This window comes from Perognathus longimembris, chromosome 3, assembly GCF_023159225.1.
Source record: "Perognathus longimembris pacificus isolate PPM17 chromosome 3, ASM2315922v1, whole genome shotgun sequence".
Taxonomy (NCBI): domain Eukaryota; kingdom Metazoa; phylum Chordata; class Mammalia; order Rodentia; family Heteromyidae; genus Perognathus; species Perognathus longimembris.
The window spans coordinates 65,639,869-65,654,622 of record NC_063163.1 but is presented as its reverse complement, the minus strand read 5'-3'; the positions used below and the strand labels follow the sequence as shown (position 1 = coordinate 65,654,622).

General features: G+C 56.8%; 1 protein-coding gene across 4 annotated transcripts; it reads left to right on the top strand.

The window, feature by feature from the left end:
• Positions 1-2,103: 2,103 nt before the first annotated feature.
• On the top strand, positions 2,104-14,654 carry Ptbp1 (polypyrimidine tract binding protein 1). Of its 4 annotated transcripts, XM_048341828.1 has the most exons (15): positions 2,104-2,235; positions 3,682-3,712; positions 4,977-5,108; positions 6,599-6,674; positions 7,227-7,546; positions 7,640-7,810; positions 7,911-8,021; positions 8,107-8,281; positions 8,561-8,638; positions 9,433-9,581; positions 10,837-10,870; positions 11,297-11,389; positions 11,486-11,702; positions 12,966-13,043; positions 13,127-14,654. In XM_048341828.1, the coding sequence occupies exons 1-15, from the start codon at positions 2,228-2,230 to the stop codon at positions 13,257-13,259; spliced, it is 1,806 nt and encodes a 601-aa protein (XP_048197785.1). In that variant the 5' UTR covers positions 2,104-2,227; the 3' UTR covers positions 13,260-14,654. The 4 variants fall into 4 exon arrangements, with proteins under 4 accessions (XP_048197785.1, XP_048197786.1, XP_048197787.1 ...); XM_048341829.1 differs by lacking the exon at positions 8,561-8,638 and having other exon boundaries at positions 2,105-2,235; XM_048341830.1 differs by lacking the exon at positions 4,977-5,108 and having other exon boundaries at positions 2,106-2,235.
• Positions 14,655-14,754: the final 100 nt, after the last annotated feature.

Genomic DNA, 14,754 nt, shown 5'->3' with positions numbered 1-14,754 from the left:
ACCCTTCCCTTAAGTCTAGGCTTGGTTTCTAGGCTCAAAGAGAGCAACCACTATCACCAATTCTTATCAGGGCAGGGTTGGCGCCCTCACTCCCTTGTCTATCAGGAATCCTCAGGAACCCACAGGATCCGGGGTTGCCAGAGACAGAAGGGTGACTGGAGCTGAACTGTCTGGAGTCACCTCCTCCAGTACCCTTCTGGCTCCTCTAGCCTGCATATTAGGAGCTCCACGGGGTCTGGGACAGCCTTGATACTGCCCTGCAAGATGGGTGCAAAGGCTCCCAGGCGGAGTATGGAAGGAGCCGACAAGTTTAATCAAGAACCTGCCTGAGGGAACAGTGAACAGAGAGGGGTCCCAGACAGGTTTAAGGAAGGGCTTTCCCAGAGAGGCCTTGCCTCCTCATAGGCCTAAGTCTAAAGCAGGATTGATAACTGATGGTCCACCGAGTCACAGATCAACCTGGCTTTTTTGGGTGGTTCATTGGAGGTAAGAGTCCTATGGACTTTTCTACCTTAGATGGCTTTGAACTGTGATCCTCAACTGCCAGTGGCTAGGATTATAGCGTTGAGCCACTAAACCGGCTCCAATACACTTCTGGGAGTTTAGACCTGTGCTCAGAGGCAAAGTCTCCACCCATGTCAACGGCCGCCCGGGTTCCAGTCCCTGCCTGTAGGATCTGAGGGTGGGGCAGTCCCTGGCACCCATCCATCCAGGCTCGAAGCTGGGTCCTGGTAGCCCCAGTGACTAGTAGACCTGACGGGAGCTCGCAAAAATCTGCGAGTGCGTTCCTCAGCTTCTCCTCAATCCACCGGGGCATTCCCGATTAGTGACTCTGGGGCCTCGGATAGCTTGTTTTGTCGCGTTGGGTCCAAAAGGACCACAACGGGGGCCTCCGTGGAAATCGGCAGCCGCCTCTAATCCCGGCTGGAATCCTCTGGCACGGGGCCCGCGTCGGCTCCAAGGCTGCTGGGCCGGAGGCCAGGCCCACGGAAATCGGGGGCGGCTGCCAGGGCTCCAGTGCCCCGCGGGATGCAAAGCACATGGAGACAGGGGCCTCACCTCCACGCAGGGAAAAGGAGAAACGGCATTTATTCAACTTTCTGGGCTGCTGCCAGTGAGCAATGCCTCCTCCAGCAGGGACGCCTGGCTGATAAGAATTGGTTAATTTCCCTTACTTACGGCGCGTCTACTGGCGCTGGGAACGGTGCCAAGGTTACGACCAGGGTCTCATCTCGCAGCCCAGCCCGGGTAGAGATCACCGTTAGCCTGCCGGCTGGTCTGAACACCCCAGTCCTCACTGCTCGATCCACCAGGCTCTTAGAAAGTTATAAGTTTAGGGTGTCCTGCTTGGGTGGGGAGTTTGGGGGTAAGGGCTCCGCCCTCTAAGTCTGTGGTGAGCGGATGTGCACGCTCACCTTTGCTGCCTGGGGTCATCTCCCCACTTGCGGGGCAATCGGTGGGGTCTACTGTGCGGCCTGTGCCTCAGTTTCCCCCATCCCTTGACTCGCGGTCCAATGTGACTGCACTGGAGGAAAAATACCGTAGGGTGGCGGGGAGGACTGATCCAGGATCACTTCGCTACTGCATGCACGCTCCGTACACCGCATCGTCGGGCCCCTAAGCGAGTCCCAAGAGCGAACGCGCTGGGTTTGAATCCCAGGTTTTGGTCACATGCCCATAAGCAAGATGGCACGCTGCGGGTTTCCTGCCCTATTCCAAGATGGCGACGCACCTCCCCTTGCCCTCACGCAGCAGGCGGACGGACCCTGCCCGCTAGCAAGATGGCGGTAGCTGGGGGGCTAGCACGCTTCTCATCCGCCTGACTCGCCACGTACCCACTCTCAAGATGGCTTTTCCCGCAAAGACACACACCTGATGGAGGCTCGCTCACTGGCTCCGATGCCGTCACGTGCCCTCAGCTTCACGCCCCTCTTTCACCAACCATTTCCGCCTTCCACTCTGACTGACAACCGTTCCCAGCAATAGACACCTCAGCTCTCTTTAGGCCCCACCCACTTGAACGGCCTCCTGGCCATTGGGAGGAGCTGACGGGGGACGATGGCGTTCGCCCCGCCCCTGGGCGGCGGCGGGAGCCAATGGGCAGTGCGCGCGGGGGACGTGTGCGGGCGTCTCCGCCATCTTGTGAGTCTATAACTCCGAGCCGTTGGGTCGGTTCCTGCTATTCCAGCGCCTCCGCTCCGTCCCCCGCGGGTCTGTTCTGTGTGCCATGGACGGGTGAGTTATGCCGCGCCCCTCTCACGTCGCCCTTCTGCTCGGCGCCGCCCGGACCAGCCCCCTCCCCCGCCACCCCCCGCTGCCGCCGCCGCCGCCGCCGCCGCGCCCGCTGGGCCTCTCCGCGTGGCGCGCGCTGCTCTCGGGCGGAGGGGCCGCTTCACCACCTCGTCCTCCCGATCGCCGCGCGGTTGTACTTCAAGTCCCCGCTCGCCCCTTGCACGGCGCGCAGGAGGTCCCGCGCCCACTCTCTGCTTTCCCACAGGCGTTCGGGATGGCCTGGGCGGTTCGCTTCTTACTGCTTTGGCGCCGCAAGGCCCTGCCATTTCCCGTCCGCCCTCCGCGCGCCCGGATGTCCCTCCGCGCGCCTCGTCCAGCGCCGCGTGAGCGCGTGCCTCAGTGCGCGTGCGCGGGGCCCTGCCGGGGACGCGCGCCTTTCCCGCCGCGCGGGGCTCTGCCCGGGGACCCCGCCCGATCGCCGCCCCGGGCTGGGGCCGAGGCTGGCGCGGGGGCAAGCCGGCCATGGCTGTGATTCTACGCTCGGAAAGCGGCAAGCGCGCGCGAATCATTTCCAGGGTTAGGATCGCGGTCGATTCCTGGCCTAGTGCGCACCCGGGGGAGGCTAGCTGCCCCTTTTGGTCGACACTCCCGAGTCCGTGGCTTCCCCAGGTGCGGAGCCCAGGCCGCGACATGCTTGCCTGGGTGTTACTTGGCGCTGTTTCCGGGAGGCTTTCCCAGTTTAGCAACTGCCCAAGTAATCTGTTGAAACTGGACTTTTAAGTCCTTCGCAAGCCCCAGCTGGGAGCTAGAGCCCTTTTCGGCCACGGGGCGAGCATCGGTGAGTCACCGAGGACTTGCCGCGAACTGAGCCGCGTCGAGCTTGCCTTGGAGAGTTTTAAGCACCCGGTAGAAGCGGAGTTGAGGGCCTCTGGGCTCCGGTAGAGATAGGGACCGGGCTTCCCGCCTTTCTCCGGATGGGGGAGAAAGTCCAGTCAAGCGGAGCCAGGGTTGATTAGTAACTTGGGTTGTAATCTGGCAGGTCCGTTGATTTTGTTAATTTTAACTGATGATTCTTGGCCTCCCCTGCGGAGCAGAGCCTTAACCCGCCCCACTCCGGCGGAAGTTCTGGCCTTGGGGACCCGCCGACCTTGGCCTTCCCCGCACCTCCAGTTTTATAGGAAGCCCTTGAACTTTAGTTGCAAGCCCCAGCCCTGGAGGAGGGTGGGGGTTGTCTTTTGTGCTTAGACTTCCAGTGCAGAGGCGGGCCTGGGGTCCTGCTGGGTGGGAGGGGCGCTCGAAGACAATGATGGCCCCTTTTCTAGTTGAGATTAAATGGAAAGCTCACTTCCCTGCCCTTCCTTCCGAGTTTTAACTGGCCGGTGGCCTTACTGGTCTCTTTGGGCCTGGCGAGTACAGGCCCTGCTGACGTCTCTCCTTTTCTTTCCACAGCATCGTCCCAGACATAGCAGTTGGTACAAAGGTAGGCACTTCTCACTTTCTTCCTTCCTGGTTATGCTGCGCCGCCTCTGCTCTCTCATTCATGCCAGCCCTCCCTTTTCTGCTGTCTTACCTAGATCACAGAGCTGGGTTTGTTCCCAGAGCAGCACTCCTGCTGCCTGCAACTTGGACTGCAGTGGTGGCTGTACAGGCTAGGTGAACAGGAGATTGTAAGGTTGCAAACCACTAGGTGGTGTAGGGTCTTATGATGGTTGGTCCCTCCATCCTTTTACCTGCCATGAACACACCCTCTCCCATGGAGCCTCTGCTCTTCCCTGCTGTAGGATGTTGGGGAGAGTGGCCCAGGCAGTGAGGTTCAGGGCAGTTAGCGATTGGTTGGCTTTGGCTTGGAATGTGTATTTTGATAGCTTCTTGGTTTAGAAACTGTCAGGTTATCCAGGTAGACTTTGTTCTGGAACTTAAATTTTTTTTTTTAAGTCGAACACATGGAGGTGCTGTGCTGGGTGCTGTAGCCTCAGGGTTTGGATGTTTTTGTTTGGTTATGGGGGTGGGAACTGTCTAGGACAGCCTTGATCTTTGAGACTCAAGTGATCCTGCCTCGCAGGTGACAGGGCAAGGTGTCCCTGTGGTATCCCTGGGGGTTTAGGCAGCTGCTCAAAGCCAGAGCTAGAAGGTCTTCAGGGTGGCCAAAGTACCTACCTGTTCAGTGGGGCCCGGACTGTCTTGGAGCAAAACGGATGAAGCTTCAGGCTGTCAGGTTGTCTTACTTGCCTGCCCAGATGTAGCTGGTGTTGGGCTGGGCTTCACGTCCTGGGCCTTCCTTCCCTAGAGGCTACTGCAGGCTGGGCCCCCTGCCGGCATCCCAAGCAACAGCATCAGATTTTCTGGTCAGTGGTGTTGCATTGGGTTTCGGTTTTCTCTGAATGGTTGCTGTCTGCACCTGGCTGCCTGATCTTCCTGCAGATAAAACCTGTTTGTTGAGTGTAGGCGGAGGGAGAGGGCTTTGATGGAGGAGCAAGGCTGGCCTGAAAGCCCTCTGGCTGGCTCCAAGCCTGATGGTCTTCTGCCTGTAAGGGCAATTGTCAGCCCTCACTCAATTCACCACAGAGGTCTGATGGGTGAAGAGGGCAGAGGGGGAGCCCAGGAACTCGTGCCAGCACCGATATCTCTGGTCTTCTCACCAGTGCGAGGGTGACTGTTGACCTGGGGTGGCATTGTAGGAGACTTGTGGCCAACTGCCTCATGCTGAGGTCCTTTTCTTTGATGGTTGATTGATTTGAGCACAGGTGCCAGGGAGACCTTCCTGTCTGCCGGGTAGCCTGGTCGCCCAGGCCCAGGACCTCACCCCAGCTTGGCCTCCAAGGCTCTGCCCTCCAAGGCCCTGGCTGCCTGCAGCAGCCTGGTCCTGTGGGCCCCAGGTGGGTGCCTTTGCCTTCACTGATAGTTGGTTGCACCGACCATTGTGGGCAGTTATGGGTTCCCGGCAGGTGGCCAAGAATGTGGCTGCAGGAAGCTCACACAGCCTGCCCAATTGTCCAGGCTGAAGCCATGAAGCCCCTTTAAGGTTGGTTCCATGAGCAATGGGGGCTTTGGGAGCCGCTGGCCTCTGTCTAACTCAGGCTCTGCCCTTTGTGGGCTGAGGGAGAGTATGACCAAGGCCAGGAAGTGACTTCCTTTGGTTTGGACGTACTGACTGAAGGTTCAGGGCTTTGCTTCTGAGGTTGGCCTCCCTTCGGTGAGTTCACCTGTGATTTCCACACCTAATAATTCCCTTAGCCCAACCATCCTCCCCCCTCATGGACCATTGAGTCCCATGGACCATTGAGTCCCATGGCTTAGGTTATGCATGATTTTACAACAAACCTTAGCCTTGAGCTAGCACTGATTCTGTTCTGCCCTGCTTCAGGAAGCCACCATGGGAAGTTAGGGTGGGTGTGGGTCTTTAGCAGTCTCCCTGGTCCCTCAGCAGCAGCCAGCCCTACTCCTGAGCTCCCTGGTGGGACATGAGCACATCGGGAGGAAGATCCTCTCTGCAGGCTGCTTGGGGACATCCTTGGACTTCTGTCCGGTCTGGGAGTTCCTGGGAGGGGCTGCCCTCCAGGGGCAGCTGGGCTGTTCTGTGAGTGGCTCACTTGATTGGCATTGGAGGCACAGGTGGTCCACAATGGCTCTGAAGTAGGTCCTGTCCTGGGGAGACAGAGGCTGCATCTTTGTCTCCAGGTGGCTCCTCCTGGATAGCTGGGAGGGGGCTGGCTGCAGAGTCTGGGGCAGAAGTTGGCACTGACAGAGTTACAGGCCCCTGGGGGAGGACTGTCCCAGCATCTCAGGTTTCATGTTTTGAGTGGGGCTCTATGTCTTAGAGTTTCAACAGGAGGACCTATGCATCCCTAGTATCTATCACTCCTGGGGTTCAACTCCCTTAAGCTAAAGATTGCAAACCTGTTGTTTCTGGATAGATAAGAGCAATCAGAAGGCAGGGACTCGCTCAAAGCACCTGAGATGGAGATGAGTGGGTACCCTGCTCTTGTCCCTGCAGTGTTGCCTGCTAGCTGCATAAAGGGGCAGTGTCTCCAGTTCTCTGAAAAAGGGCACTGAGGCTGCCGCTCGGATTTCCCTGGGCAGCTTGAAAATAGGACAACTCTTGGGGTGGAAGAAGAGAGCAAGGGAGGTGGTGGCAGGGCTAGGTTTCTCCTGAAGCACGGAAGTGCGGGCACACAGGGATGGCCCTGGGCCAGGGTCTACAGACCCCCATTAGCCATGGCCCCAGGGTCTTGAGGTGGAAGAGATGGGGTGTGAGGCTCTGTTGAGGCTGCAGGCCAATGCTGGGGGTAGGGTGTGTGTGCTAGGAATGAGGAGGGGTCTCTGGCAGGGAGGCTGGAAATGCAGTTTCCTTCTGCTCTTTTTTCAGCGGGGATCTGACGAGCTTTTCTCTACGTGTGTTACCAACGGACCCTTTATCATGAGCAGCAACTCTGCCTCTGCAGGTACTCCCTTGCTCAGCCCTTGTTCCTTGCTTTCTCCCTGACTGTCCCCTCATGAATTAAGGTTATGTTGTATTTATGAGGGACTTGAGGGGCTGGGAATATGGCCTAGTGGTATGTGAAGCCCTTGGTTCGATTCCTTAGCACCACATACATAGAAAAAGCCAGAAGTGGCGCTGTGGCTCAAGTGGTAGAGTGTAAAAAGAAGCCAGGGACAGTGCTCAGGCCCTAAATTTCAAGCCCCAGGACTGAAGGGGGGGGTGGGGAGAGGGACTTGAGTTTGTTCAGTTCAGATTGCTGTGGCCTGTGGGCCAGACTGGGTGGCATTGGTCCTGGGGTACGCTTAGATTTTCAGGACACGTTTTTATAAATATTGATTCTGGCAGTTTCGACCTTGAGCTCCAGGCTCACAGGCAGCTTCCTTGGAGCTGGCTTGCAGGGTGGAGGGTGTGAAAGGCAGAGACAGGAAGAAGGCCTCCACCGGGAGGAGCAGCTGGCCACCTGCGGGCTCCCCATGTGGCTCAGGGCTGGAACCCCACGCCTCCCCTCTTTCAGCCAATGGAAACGACAGCAAGAAGTTCAAAGGGGACAACAGGAGTGCTGGGGTGCCCTCCAGAGTGATCCATGTCCGAAAGCTGCCTGGGGATGTCACTGAGGGTGAGGTCATCTCCTTGGGGCTGCCCTTCGGGAAGGTTACCAACCTCCTGATGCTGAAGGGGAAGAACCAGGCCTTCATTGAGATGAACACGGAGGAGTCGGCCAACACCATGGTCAACTACTACACTTCAGTCACGCCCGTTCTCCGCGGCCAGCCTATCTACATCCAATTTTCCAACCACAAGGAGCTCAAGACAGATAGCTCTCCCAACCAAGCGGTGAGTCTGCTCTGGGGGTGAGGTGGGGCCGGGCCAGTGGCCCCGAGTCCTGGGGCTGGCTCATGTGTGCTCATGTGCACCCTGTCTTCACAGCGGGCACAGGCCGCCCTGCAAGCTGTGAACTCAGTCCAGTCAGGAAACCTGGCCTTGGCCGCCTCCGCAGCAGCCGTGGATGCGGGGATGGCGATGGCAGGGCAGAGCCCTGTCCTCAGGATCATCGTGGAGAACCTCTTCTACCCTGTGACGCTGGATGTGCTACACCAGGTGAGGTGCAGGCTGGGCGGCTTGTCGGCCATGTGCTCCCTCTGGTGGCTCTGAGGGCCTCACGGTTGTCTTGTCTGTCTGTCCTGCCTGGCTCCTGCAGATCTTCTCCAAGTTCGGCACGGTTCTGAAAATCATCACATTCACCAAAAACAACCAGTTTCAGGCGCTACTACAGTATGCTGATCCTGTGAGTGCGCAGCATGCCAAGCTGGTGAGTAGGGGCTCCTGAGATGGTGTTGGGCAGGATGGGGGTGGTATATGGCTGGACCAGGGCTCATCAGACCTTTCCCCTGCAGTCCCTGGATGGGCAGAACATCTACAATGCCTGCTGCACACTGAGAATTGACTTCTCCAAGCTCACCAGCCTCAACGTCAAGTACAACAACGACAAGAGCCGTGATTACACACGTCCAGACTTGCCTTCTGGTGACAGCCAGCCCTCGTTGGACCAGACCATGGCTGCAGCCTTTGGTAAGATGCTGACACTGTGTGGACCCAGTGTGTGTGATAGATGAAGAAGGGGCCTGGGTGGGGATAGGCTGCGCAGCTCAGTCAGTGTCTGCCCGCAGGTCCCGGCCGCTCCTTGCACGCCAGCACTGCCCAGCCCAGTGCCCCATGTCCAGCCCCTCCCCCTAGAGCAGCGGACCTGCCCGCGAATGCTCTTGGCTAGCCCCCACCAGGCTGGGCCCACCCCACACAGGTGCTCGCGGTGGAGGTGTGGTGCAATGATTAGTGTCTGTTTGTTTCTAGGTGCACCTGGTATAATCTCAGCCTCTCCGTATGCAGGAGCTGGGTTCCCTCCCACCTTTGCCATTCCACAAGCTGCAGGTATTCACACTCGCTCTTGACCCCAGTGACTGCATGCCCACACCACCCTCCACGTAGCACTGCTTCACGGGGCTGGTGTGCCGGACTGGTCACCATGAGTGCCAGGTCAGGGGACCCCTTCCTGGGAGGGGTCGGACTCAGGGGCAGCTGTGACCACAGGCGGCCTGGACAGGGCAGGTCAGGGCAGTTGATAGTCAAGGCAGGGCTAGGAGCCTGTGTGGGCTGTGGCGAGAAGCTGCTAACTGTACAGTGTTTGGTCTGGTTCCCTTCAAGCACCTCGGGCGAGGATGAGGACGCAGTGTGTGGAGGGATGTGTCCCTAGTAGATTGAATTTAAGTGGCCCGGTAAGCAAGTGGCCTCGAGGCTGAGGAGCATGGGCCGGCGCAGCACGTGTGCACTGCCTGGCTGTTGCGTGCCCGCGGGCAGCCGTGCGTGCTGCGTCTTACCTGCATGGAGAATGCGCGCACGGCCGTGCGTGTCCTGTGGCAGGCCCTGCTTGCAGAGGGCTCGTGTCTGTGATCACGGACCAGAGCTTTTGTGCTGTGGGCGCATGCAGACTGGTCCGCACCCCAGCACGACTTGGTGCTGTGTGAGGAGAATGGGGTGTGCTGTGGAGCCGCCAGGAGGCAGTGTGGCAGGCATGGGCCAAGTGGACCCACGCGCCATGCCTAAGGCTAGAGCCAGGCGCTGCCTCCCGTGTGTGGCTCCTTGTGCATGAAGAAGGGGGTCCCTGCACCCTCTTAGTGACGGAATGACCTGCCTGGACTCACTTTTTGATGGCCTTTCCTTTCCAGGCCTTTCTGTCCCTAATGTACACGGAGCCCTGGCCCCACTGGCCATCCCGTCAGCAGCCGCTGCAGCAGCCGCAGCAGGCCGCATTGCCATCCCTGGCCTGGCCGGTGCTGGGAACTCAGTCCTGCTGGTCAGCAACCTAAACCCTGAGGTATGTGGGTCTTCTTTCCAGCCTTCTCCCAGAACTGGGGGGCGGGGGGGTGTGCTTGGCCTGAGGTCTACTGGCCACACTGGCCAAAGCAGATGGGGCTTTGGAGTCTGCAGCTGTGGCTTTGCAGGCCACCCCGAGCGTCCGCCCTACTCTACAGTCTGCTCCTATGTCTCCACCTTGCTCACGTTTATTCTCCTTCCGAGATGGCTCTGGATTTTCCTGTCTCCTTGATGTCTTGATTTGCATTTTCAATTTCATAGTATTCAGAGTTGCAATATTTTTGGTGACTTACCTGGAGGCAGTCTAAATTTAAATGACTGGGGGCACAGCAGAGACATCCTGGGCTCTCCCCAGGCTGTGTCGTGGCCACCCCACAGGTCAGGTGCCAGGGCTTGAGTGCACGGCCCGCTTGTGGGTGGCAGCTACTGAGATATGTGTGAGTCTGTCAGAAAGGGTCGCCTTGGCTCTGGGAGAGCACAGATGAGAGGATGAAGGCTCGGAGATAGAATCTGCCTATGGGACAAACATTTAACCGTAACTCCTGTCTGTCTGACGCCTGTGGCTTTCCTGAGCGCAGGGCTGAGCAGGGTCAGGGCTGTGCTGAGTTTAGCCCTGCAGTGGGCTCCACTCACTGCCTTGTGGGTGTGGCATTATGGCCTGCACTGCTTTGCAGCAGCTGTGGGAACCATGTTGCTAGGTGGCCAGGCTACCCCTGGGGTGCCATAGTACCACCTCTGGTGAAGTGGCGGGAGGGTCAACTGCAGCCCAGTTCTGCGCCTACGCGCTGCTTCTCCTCGATGGTGTGTTCCTCCTCCAGGTGGAGCCATGAGGTGTGTGTGTTTGTGGTGTGTGTATGTTTGTGTGACTGAGGGAACACTGCCTTATTTTCTTATGTATTTACTGACCTGTGTTTTTTGCTACTTTTTTTTCTTTTCTCCCCTTCCCCTTTCCCAATTTTTTTCTTGCCCTGATCCGGAATTTCTTTGCCAACTGACTGCACGGTTCTTCTGCTTCCTGTTGTTGCTTGAAACAAACAAAACATAAATAAAAACAAAACAAAAACAAAACTCTCCCCTCAAACCCTGCTCTCCGGAAACCAACCTGCCCTTGAATATTAACATCCTGACAACTTCATCATCCGTCAACCTGCTCGCCTGCGGGGACTGTCTCCTCGTGGTGGACGATTGGCACCTCGCCCCTTTGACCTCTCCCTCTCCCCTGTCCCCTCGCTGCCTTGCTCTGCTGTCCTCTAAAGAGAGTCACACCCCAAAGCCTCTTTATTCTTTTCGGTATGTTATTCACCCTTTTATTACCTTGTTTTCATTTAATTGAGATTATTTTACACCCTGCGATGTACTATGAGTTTGCGGTTTGGCCTTCTGCCTCCTTACGTTACGTGGTTTGCTTCCGGTTTGCGGATTGTATCTGACCATAGACACGCATGGTTTACCGCCCTGCATGCTTGTCGAGTTAAGCGTGTCCTTAGCATGCGGAAGTGGTCGTTCTGACAGTGACCTGTCTGCAGTTCATGACTTGCCGAACGTAGCATCCTGTTAGACGGCCCTGGGCTGCTAGGCGCAGGCTCCCCGGTGGCAGACTAAGTAAATGGGTCCAGCTGGGCTGCCAGAGCCTGGAGGGGAGTGCAGGGCCCGGGTTGGTGGGGAGGCTGGCCGGGCCAGGACTGCTTACACCCCCTTGTCCCTGGGCTTTTGAAGGCGTCTATGGTGACGTGCAGCGTGTGAAGATCCTGTTCAATAAGAAGGAGAATGCACTGGTGCAGATGGCCGATGGCAGCCAGGCCCAGCTGGGTAAGCACTGCACAGGGCGGGGGGGGGGGGGGGGGGAGGGTGGTTGGGCCTGGGTCTGGTGGCGTGAGGTCATAGGTCTGTGAACTGACTCCCCAGCCATGAGCCACCTGAACGGGCACAAGCTTCACGGCAAGCCTGTCCGCATCACCTTGTCCAAGCACCAGAGTGTGCAGCTGCCCCGTGAGGGCCAGGAGGACCAGGGCCTCACCAAGGACTACGGCAACTCGCCGCTGCACCGGTTCAAGAAGCCTGGCTCCAAGAATTTCCAGAACATCTTCCCGCCCTCTGCCACCCTGCACCTCTCCAACATTCCGTGAGTCCAGTGGGGCCGTGGGTGGGGCGGGCCCGGGTCCTGCCCCTCCAGGGATCTTATTTGGCCTCACCTTGGGCTGCACCAGTACACTCCCAAGCTGGCCCCAGCCTCCAAGGCAGCAGAGGAGTGGAGCACTGGAGTGTTTGCTGCACATGTTCAAGGCCTTCATGCTCATATTGTGACTAGTGTCTGCTGTTTGCAGTACTGGGGTTTGAATTCAGCTGGCTAGGCATGTTCTCTATTGAGCTTTACCTCCAGCCACTTTTGCACGGGTGGTTTTGGAGGCAGAGACATGGACATGCCCGGGTAGTTGTTGACCGAGATCCCACATACGCTTCCTGCAGGGGTGGCAAGTGCACATCGCCACACTCGATCCACTTTTTTTTTTCTTTTAGCTCAGTGCCTGGGCACTCTCCCTGAGTTTCTGCTTAAGGCTAACACTATCTGCCTCTACCACTTGAGCCACAGTACTACTTCTGTCCTTTTCTGTTTATGTGAAACTGAGAAACCTAGGGCTTCCTGTGTGTGCTAGGCCAACACTATTCCTGGTCCTTCAACTTTCTCTGAGATGGGGTCACGGGCTTTTCCTATGTTGCCTGGGCTGTAGTACTGATCTCAGCCACCCTCATAGTAGCTGTTGTTGCTCTTATGAATGCTGGGATTGCAAGCATGTGCCCACCTGTCTTTGAGTAGGGATCTCGAGCCTTTGGCCTTACATTCCACCACTGAGACACAACCCCAGTCCTTGATTTTTTTGGGGGTGGGGGGGGGCAGTCCTGGGGCTTGGACTCAGGGCCTAAGCACTGTGTCCCTGGCTTCTACCTCTAGAGCCACAGCACCACTTCTGGCTTTTTCCATATGTATGGTGCTGAGGAATCAAACCCAGGGCTTCATGTATACGAGGCAAGCACTCTTGCCACTAGGCCATATTCCCAGCCAGTCCTTGAATTTTTTTTTTTTTTAGATTGTGTGTGTGCACACGCATGTGTGTACATACACATATACGTGGATCCCTGGGGTTTGGACTTTGGGCCCAAGTGCCATCTGCTCAAGGTTAGCTCTCTACCACTTGAGCCACAGCTCCACTTGTAGCTTTTTTTTTTTGGTAGTTATTAGGAGTAAGAGTCTTGGACTTGGTTGCCCAGGTTAGTTCTTCCATCACTGGGATTAAGGTGTGTGCCACCACTGCCTGGCTCCTTTGAGTCCTTTGAGGCTGTTCAGTGTTGTTCCTCCTGCAGCCTTGCTCACACCCTCTCTCCACAGGCCCTCCATATCGGAGGAAGACCTCAAGATCCTCTTCTCGAGCAATGGGGGTGTCGTCAAGGGGTTCAAGTTCTTCCAGTGAGTATAAACTCCTATTGACCCCTCCTGTTCTCTGCTCTGCCTCTGCCCTGCGTCTTGACCCCTTCCCTGCCTTCTTGCAGGAAGGACCGCAAGATGGCGCTGATCCAGATGGGCTCTGTGGAGGAGGCGGTGCAGGCCCTCATAGACCTGCATAACCACGACCTGGGAGAAAACCATCACCTTCGAGTGTCCTTTTCCAAGTCCACCATCTAGGTGCCTTGCCCAGGCTCCCTGGCGACAACTTCCACCATTCCAGAAAAAGCCACTTTAAAAAAGCAGCTGAAGTGACCTTAACAGACCAGAGATTTTATTTTTTTAAAGAGAAATCAGTTTACCTGTTTTTTAAAAAATTAAATCTAGTCCACCTTGCTGACTTACGGCTCCAGCCGCAGCAGTGGGGTCCCTGCCTGCCCAGCCAGGCCCAGGGCCGTGTGTGCCTTGTGGGGCGTGAAGCTGTGCTGGGCGCCCCCAGACCAACTGGCTTCTCGTGCCTTAGAAACCTGTCTGCCATGCACCATGCGCACCAACCACAGGCACTTGGGCACCTGGCCTGGGCTCTTGTCCAGGTGAACGAGGCAGCCACCCCTTCCCACATGATCATGTGTCCTAAGCTGGCGGGAAACAAGGCCAGCCAACCCCCACCTTTTGATCAAGTGACATAATCAACCCAAGCCCCCAGTGGCACCCGCCCTCTCCTCCCAGCCCAGGGGCTCTGGCCTGTCCCCGCCTCCGCCATGGAGCCTCTTCCTAACCTTTGTATTATACGTGGATGCGGTCGCAGACATATCTGTGCCTAGCAATATTTCCAGTTGACCAAATATCCTAATCCCTTTTCATTTATATGCAAGAGACATAGTTTTAAGTAACTTTTTATAGCAAGATGATGCAATGGTATGAGTGTAATCTAAGCTTCCTCCTTGTGGTATTACTCGTATGCTGTACTTCTTATCTTTGTAATGAGTCACAGGCAGGATCCAGGCTTCAGGAGCAGGCGGCTGCGGCTGGCTCGCGCAGGCGCAGGAAGCCCGATCCTCAGCCCGCTTCCTTTCGAGCCTCCAGTTGCCTTACCCCACCCACTTGTAATCTGCCTTGAAAAACTCTTAAAACTTTCGGGGTTTGGTTTTTTTTCCCCCCCTTCAAATTTTGGACCAAAGTTTTGTTTCTTGTCTGCCTCTGAGCTGAGGCCCCAGGTGCAGGACTCGTGTCTTGGTCTTAAATGCTCTGCCCTGTGGCTCAACTTGTCCCCAGCAAGAGGGGGTACCCTTGGGTCCTGAGGTTCCATAAGTTCCATAAAGGAGTGTAGCAAGGGTGTAAATATTTATAATTTTTTATACCTGTTGTAAGATGCGGCGGCAGCACATTGCGGTTTTTTATGGTGACAGATGTATATTTTGATACCAGCAATGACAGGCTCAGTATTGCCTGTGGAGCCAGCACTGGCCACAGCACATTCCACTCCCGTCCCAGATGGCTTGTAACGCGGAAAGAGCTCCATTAAACCGTTTTATAACAAACCTGTGCCTTCCCCGTAGCCCTTTCTTGCTGTTGATGCTGTAGAAGGCAGCTGCCCTCTGTACCTGGACTTGGAATAAACTCCTGTGTCCTGTGCCTCTGACCTCCTCCTCCTCATTGGGCCTGCTTGTCTTTGCTGCTGTCTCTTCCAACCATTCCCCTCCCCTCCTCTCCACACCTGGCTTCCTGGGAAGGT

What these genes read in the sequence shown, in the direction of transcription:
- Ptbp1 (XM_048341828.1), top strand. An exon ending in CCTGGTCCTGTGGGCCCCAG is followed by an intron (nt 5,109 to 6,598) that starts GTGGGTGCCTTT and finishes CTCTTTTTTCAG; the next exon opens with CGGGGATCTGACGAGCTTTT. An exon ending in AAGGGGTTCAAGTTCTTCCA is followed by an intron (nt 13,044 to 13,126) that starts GTGAGTATAAAC and finishes GCCTTCTTGCAG; the next exon opens with GAAGGACCGCAAGATGGCGC.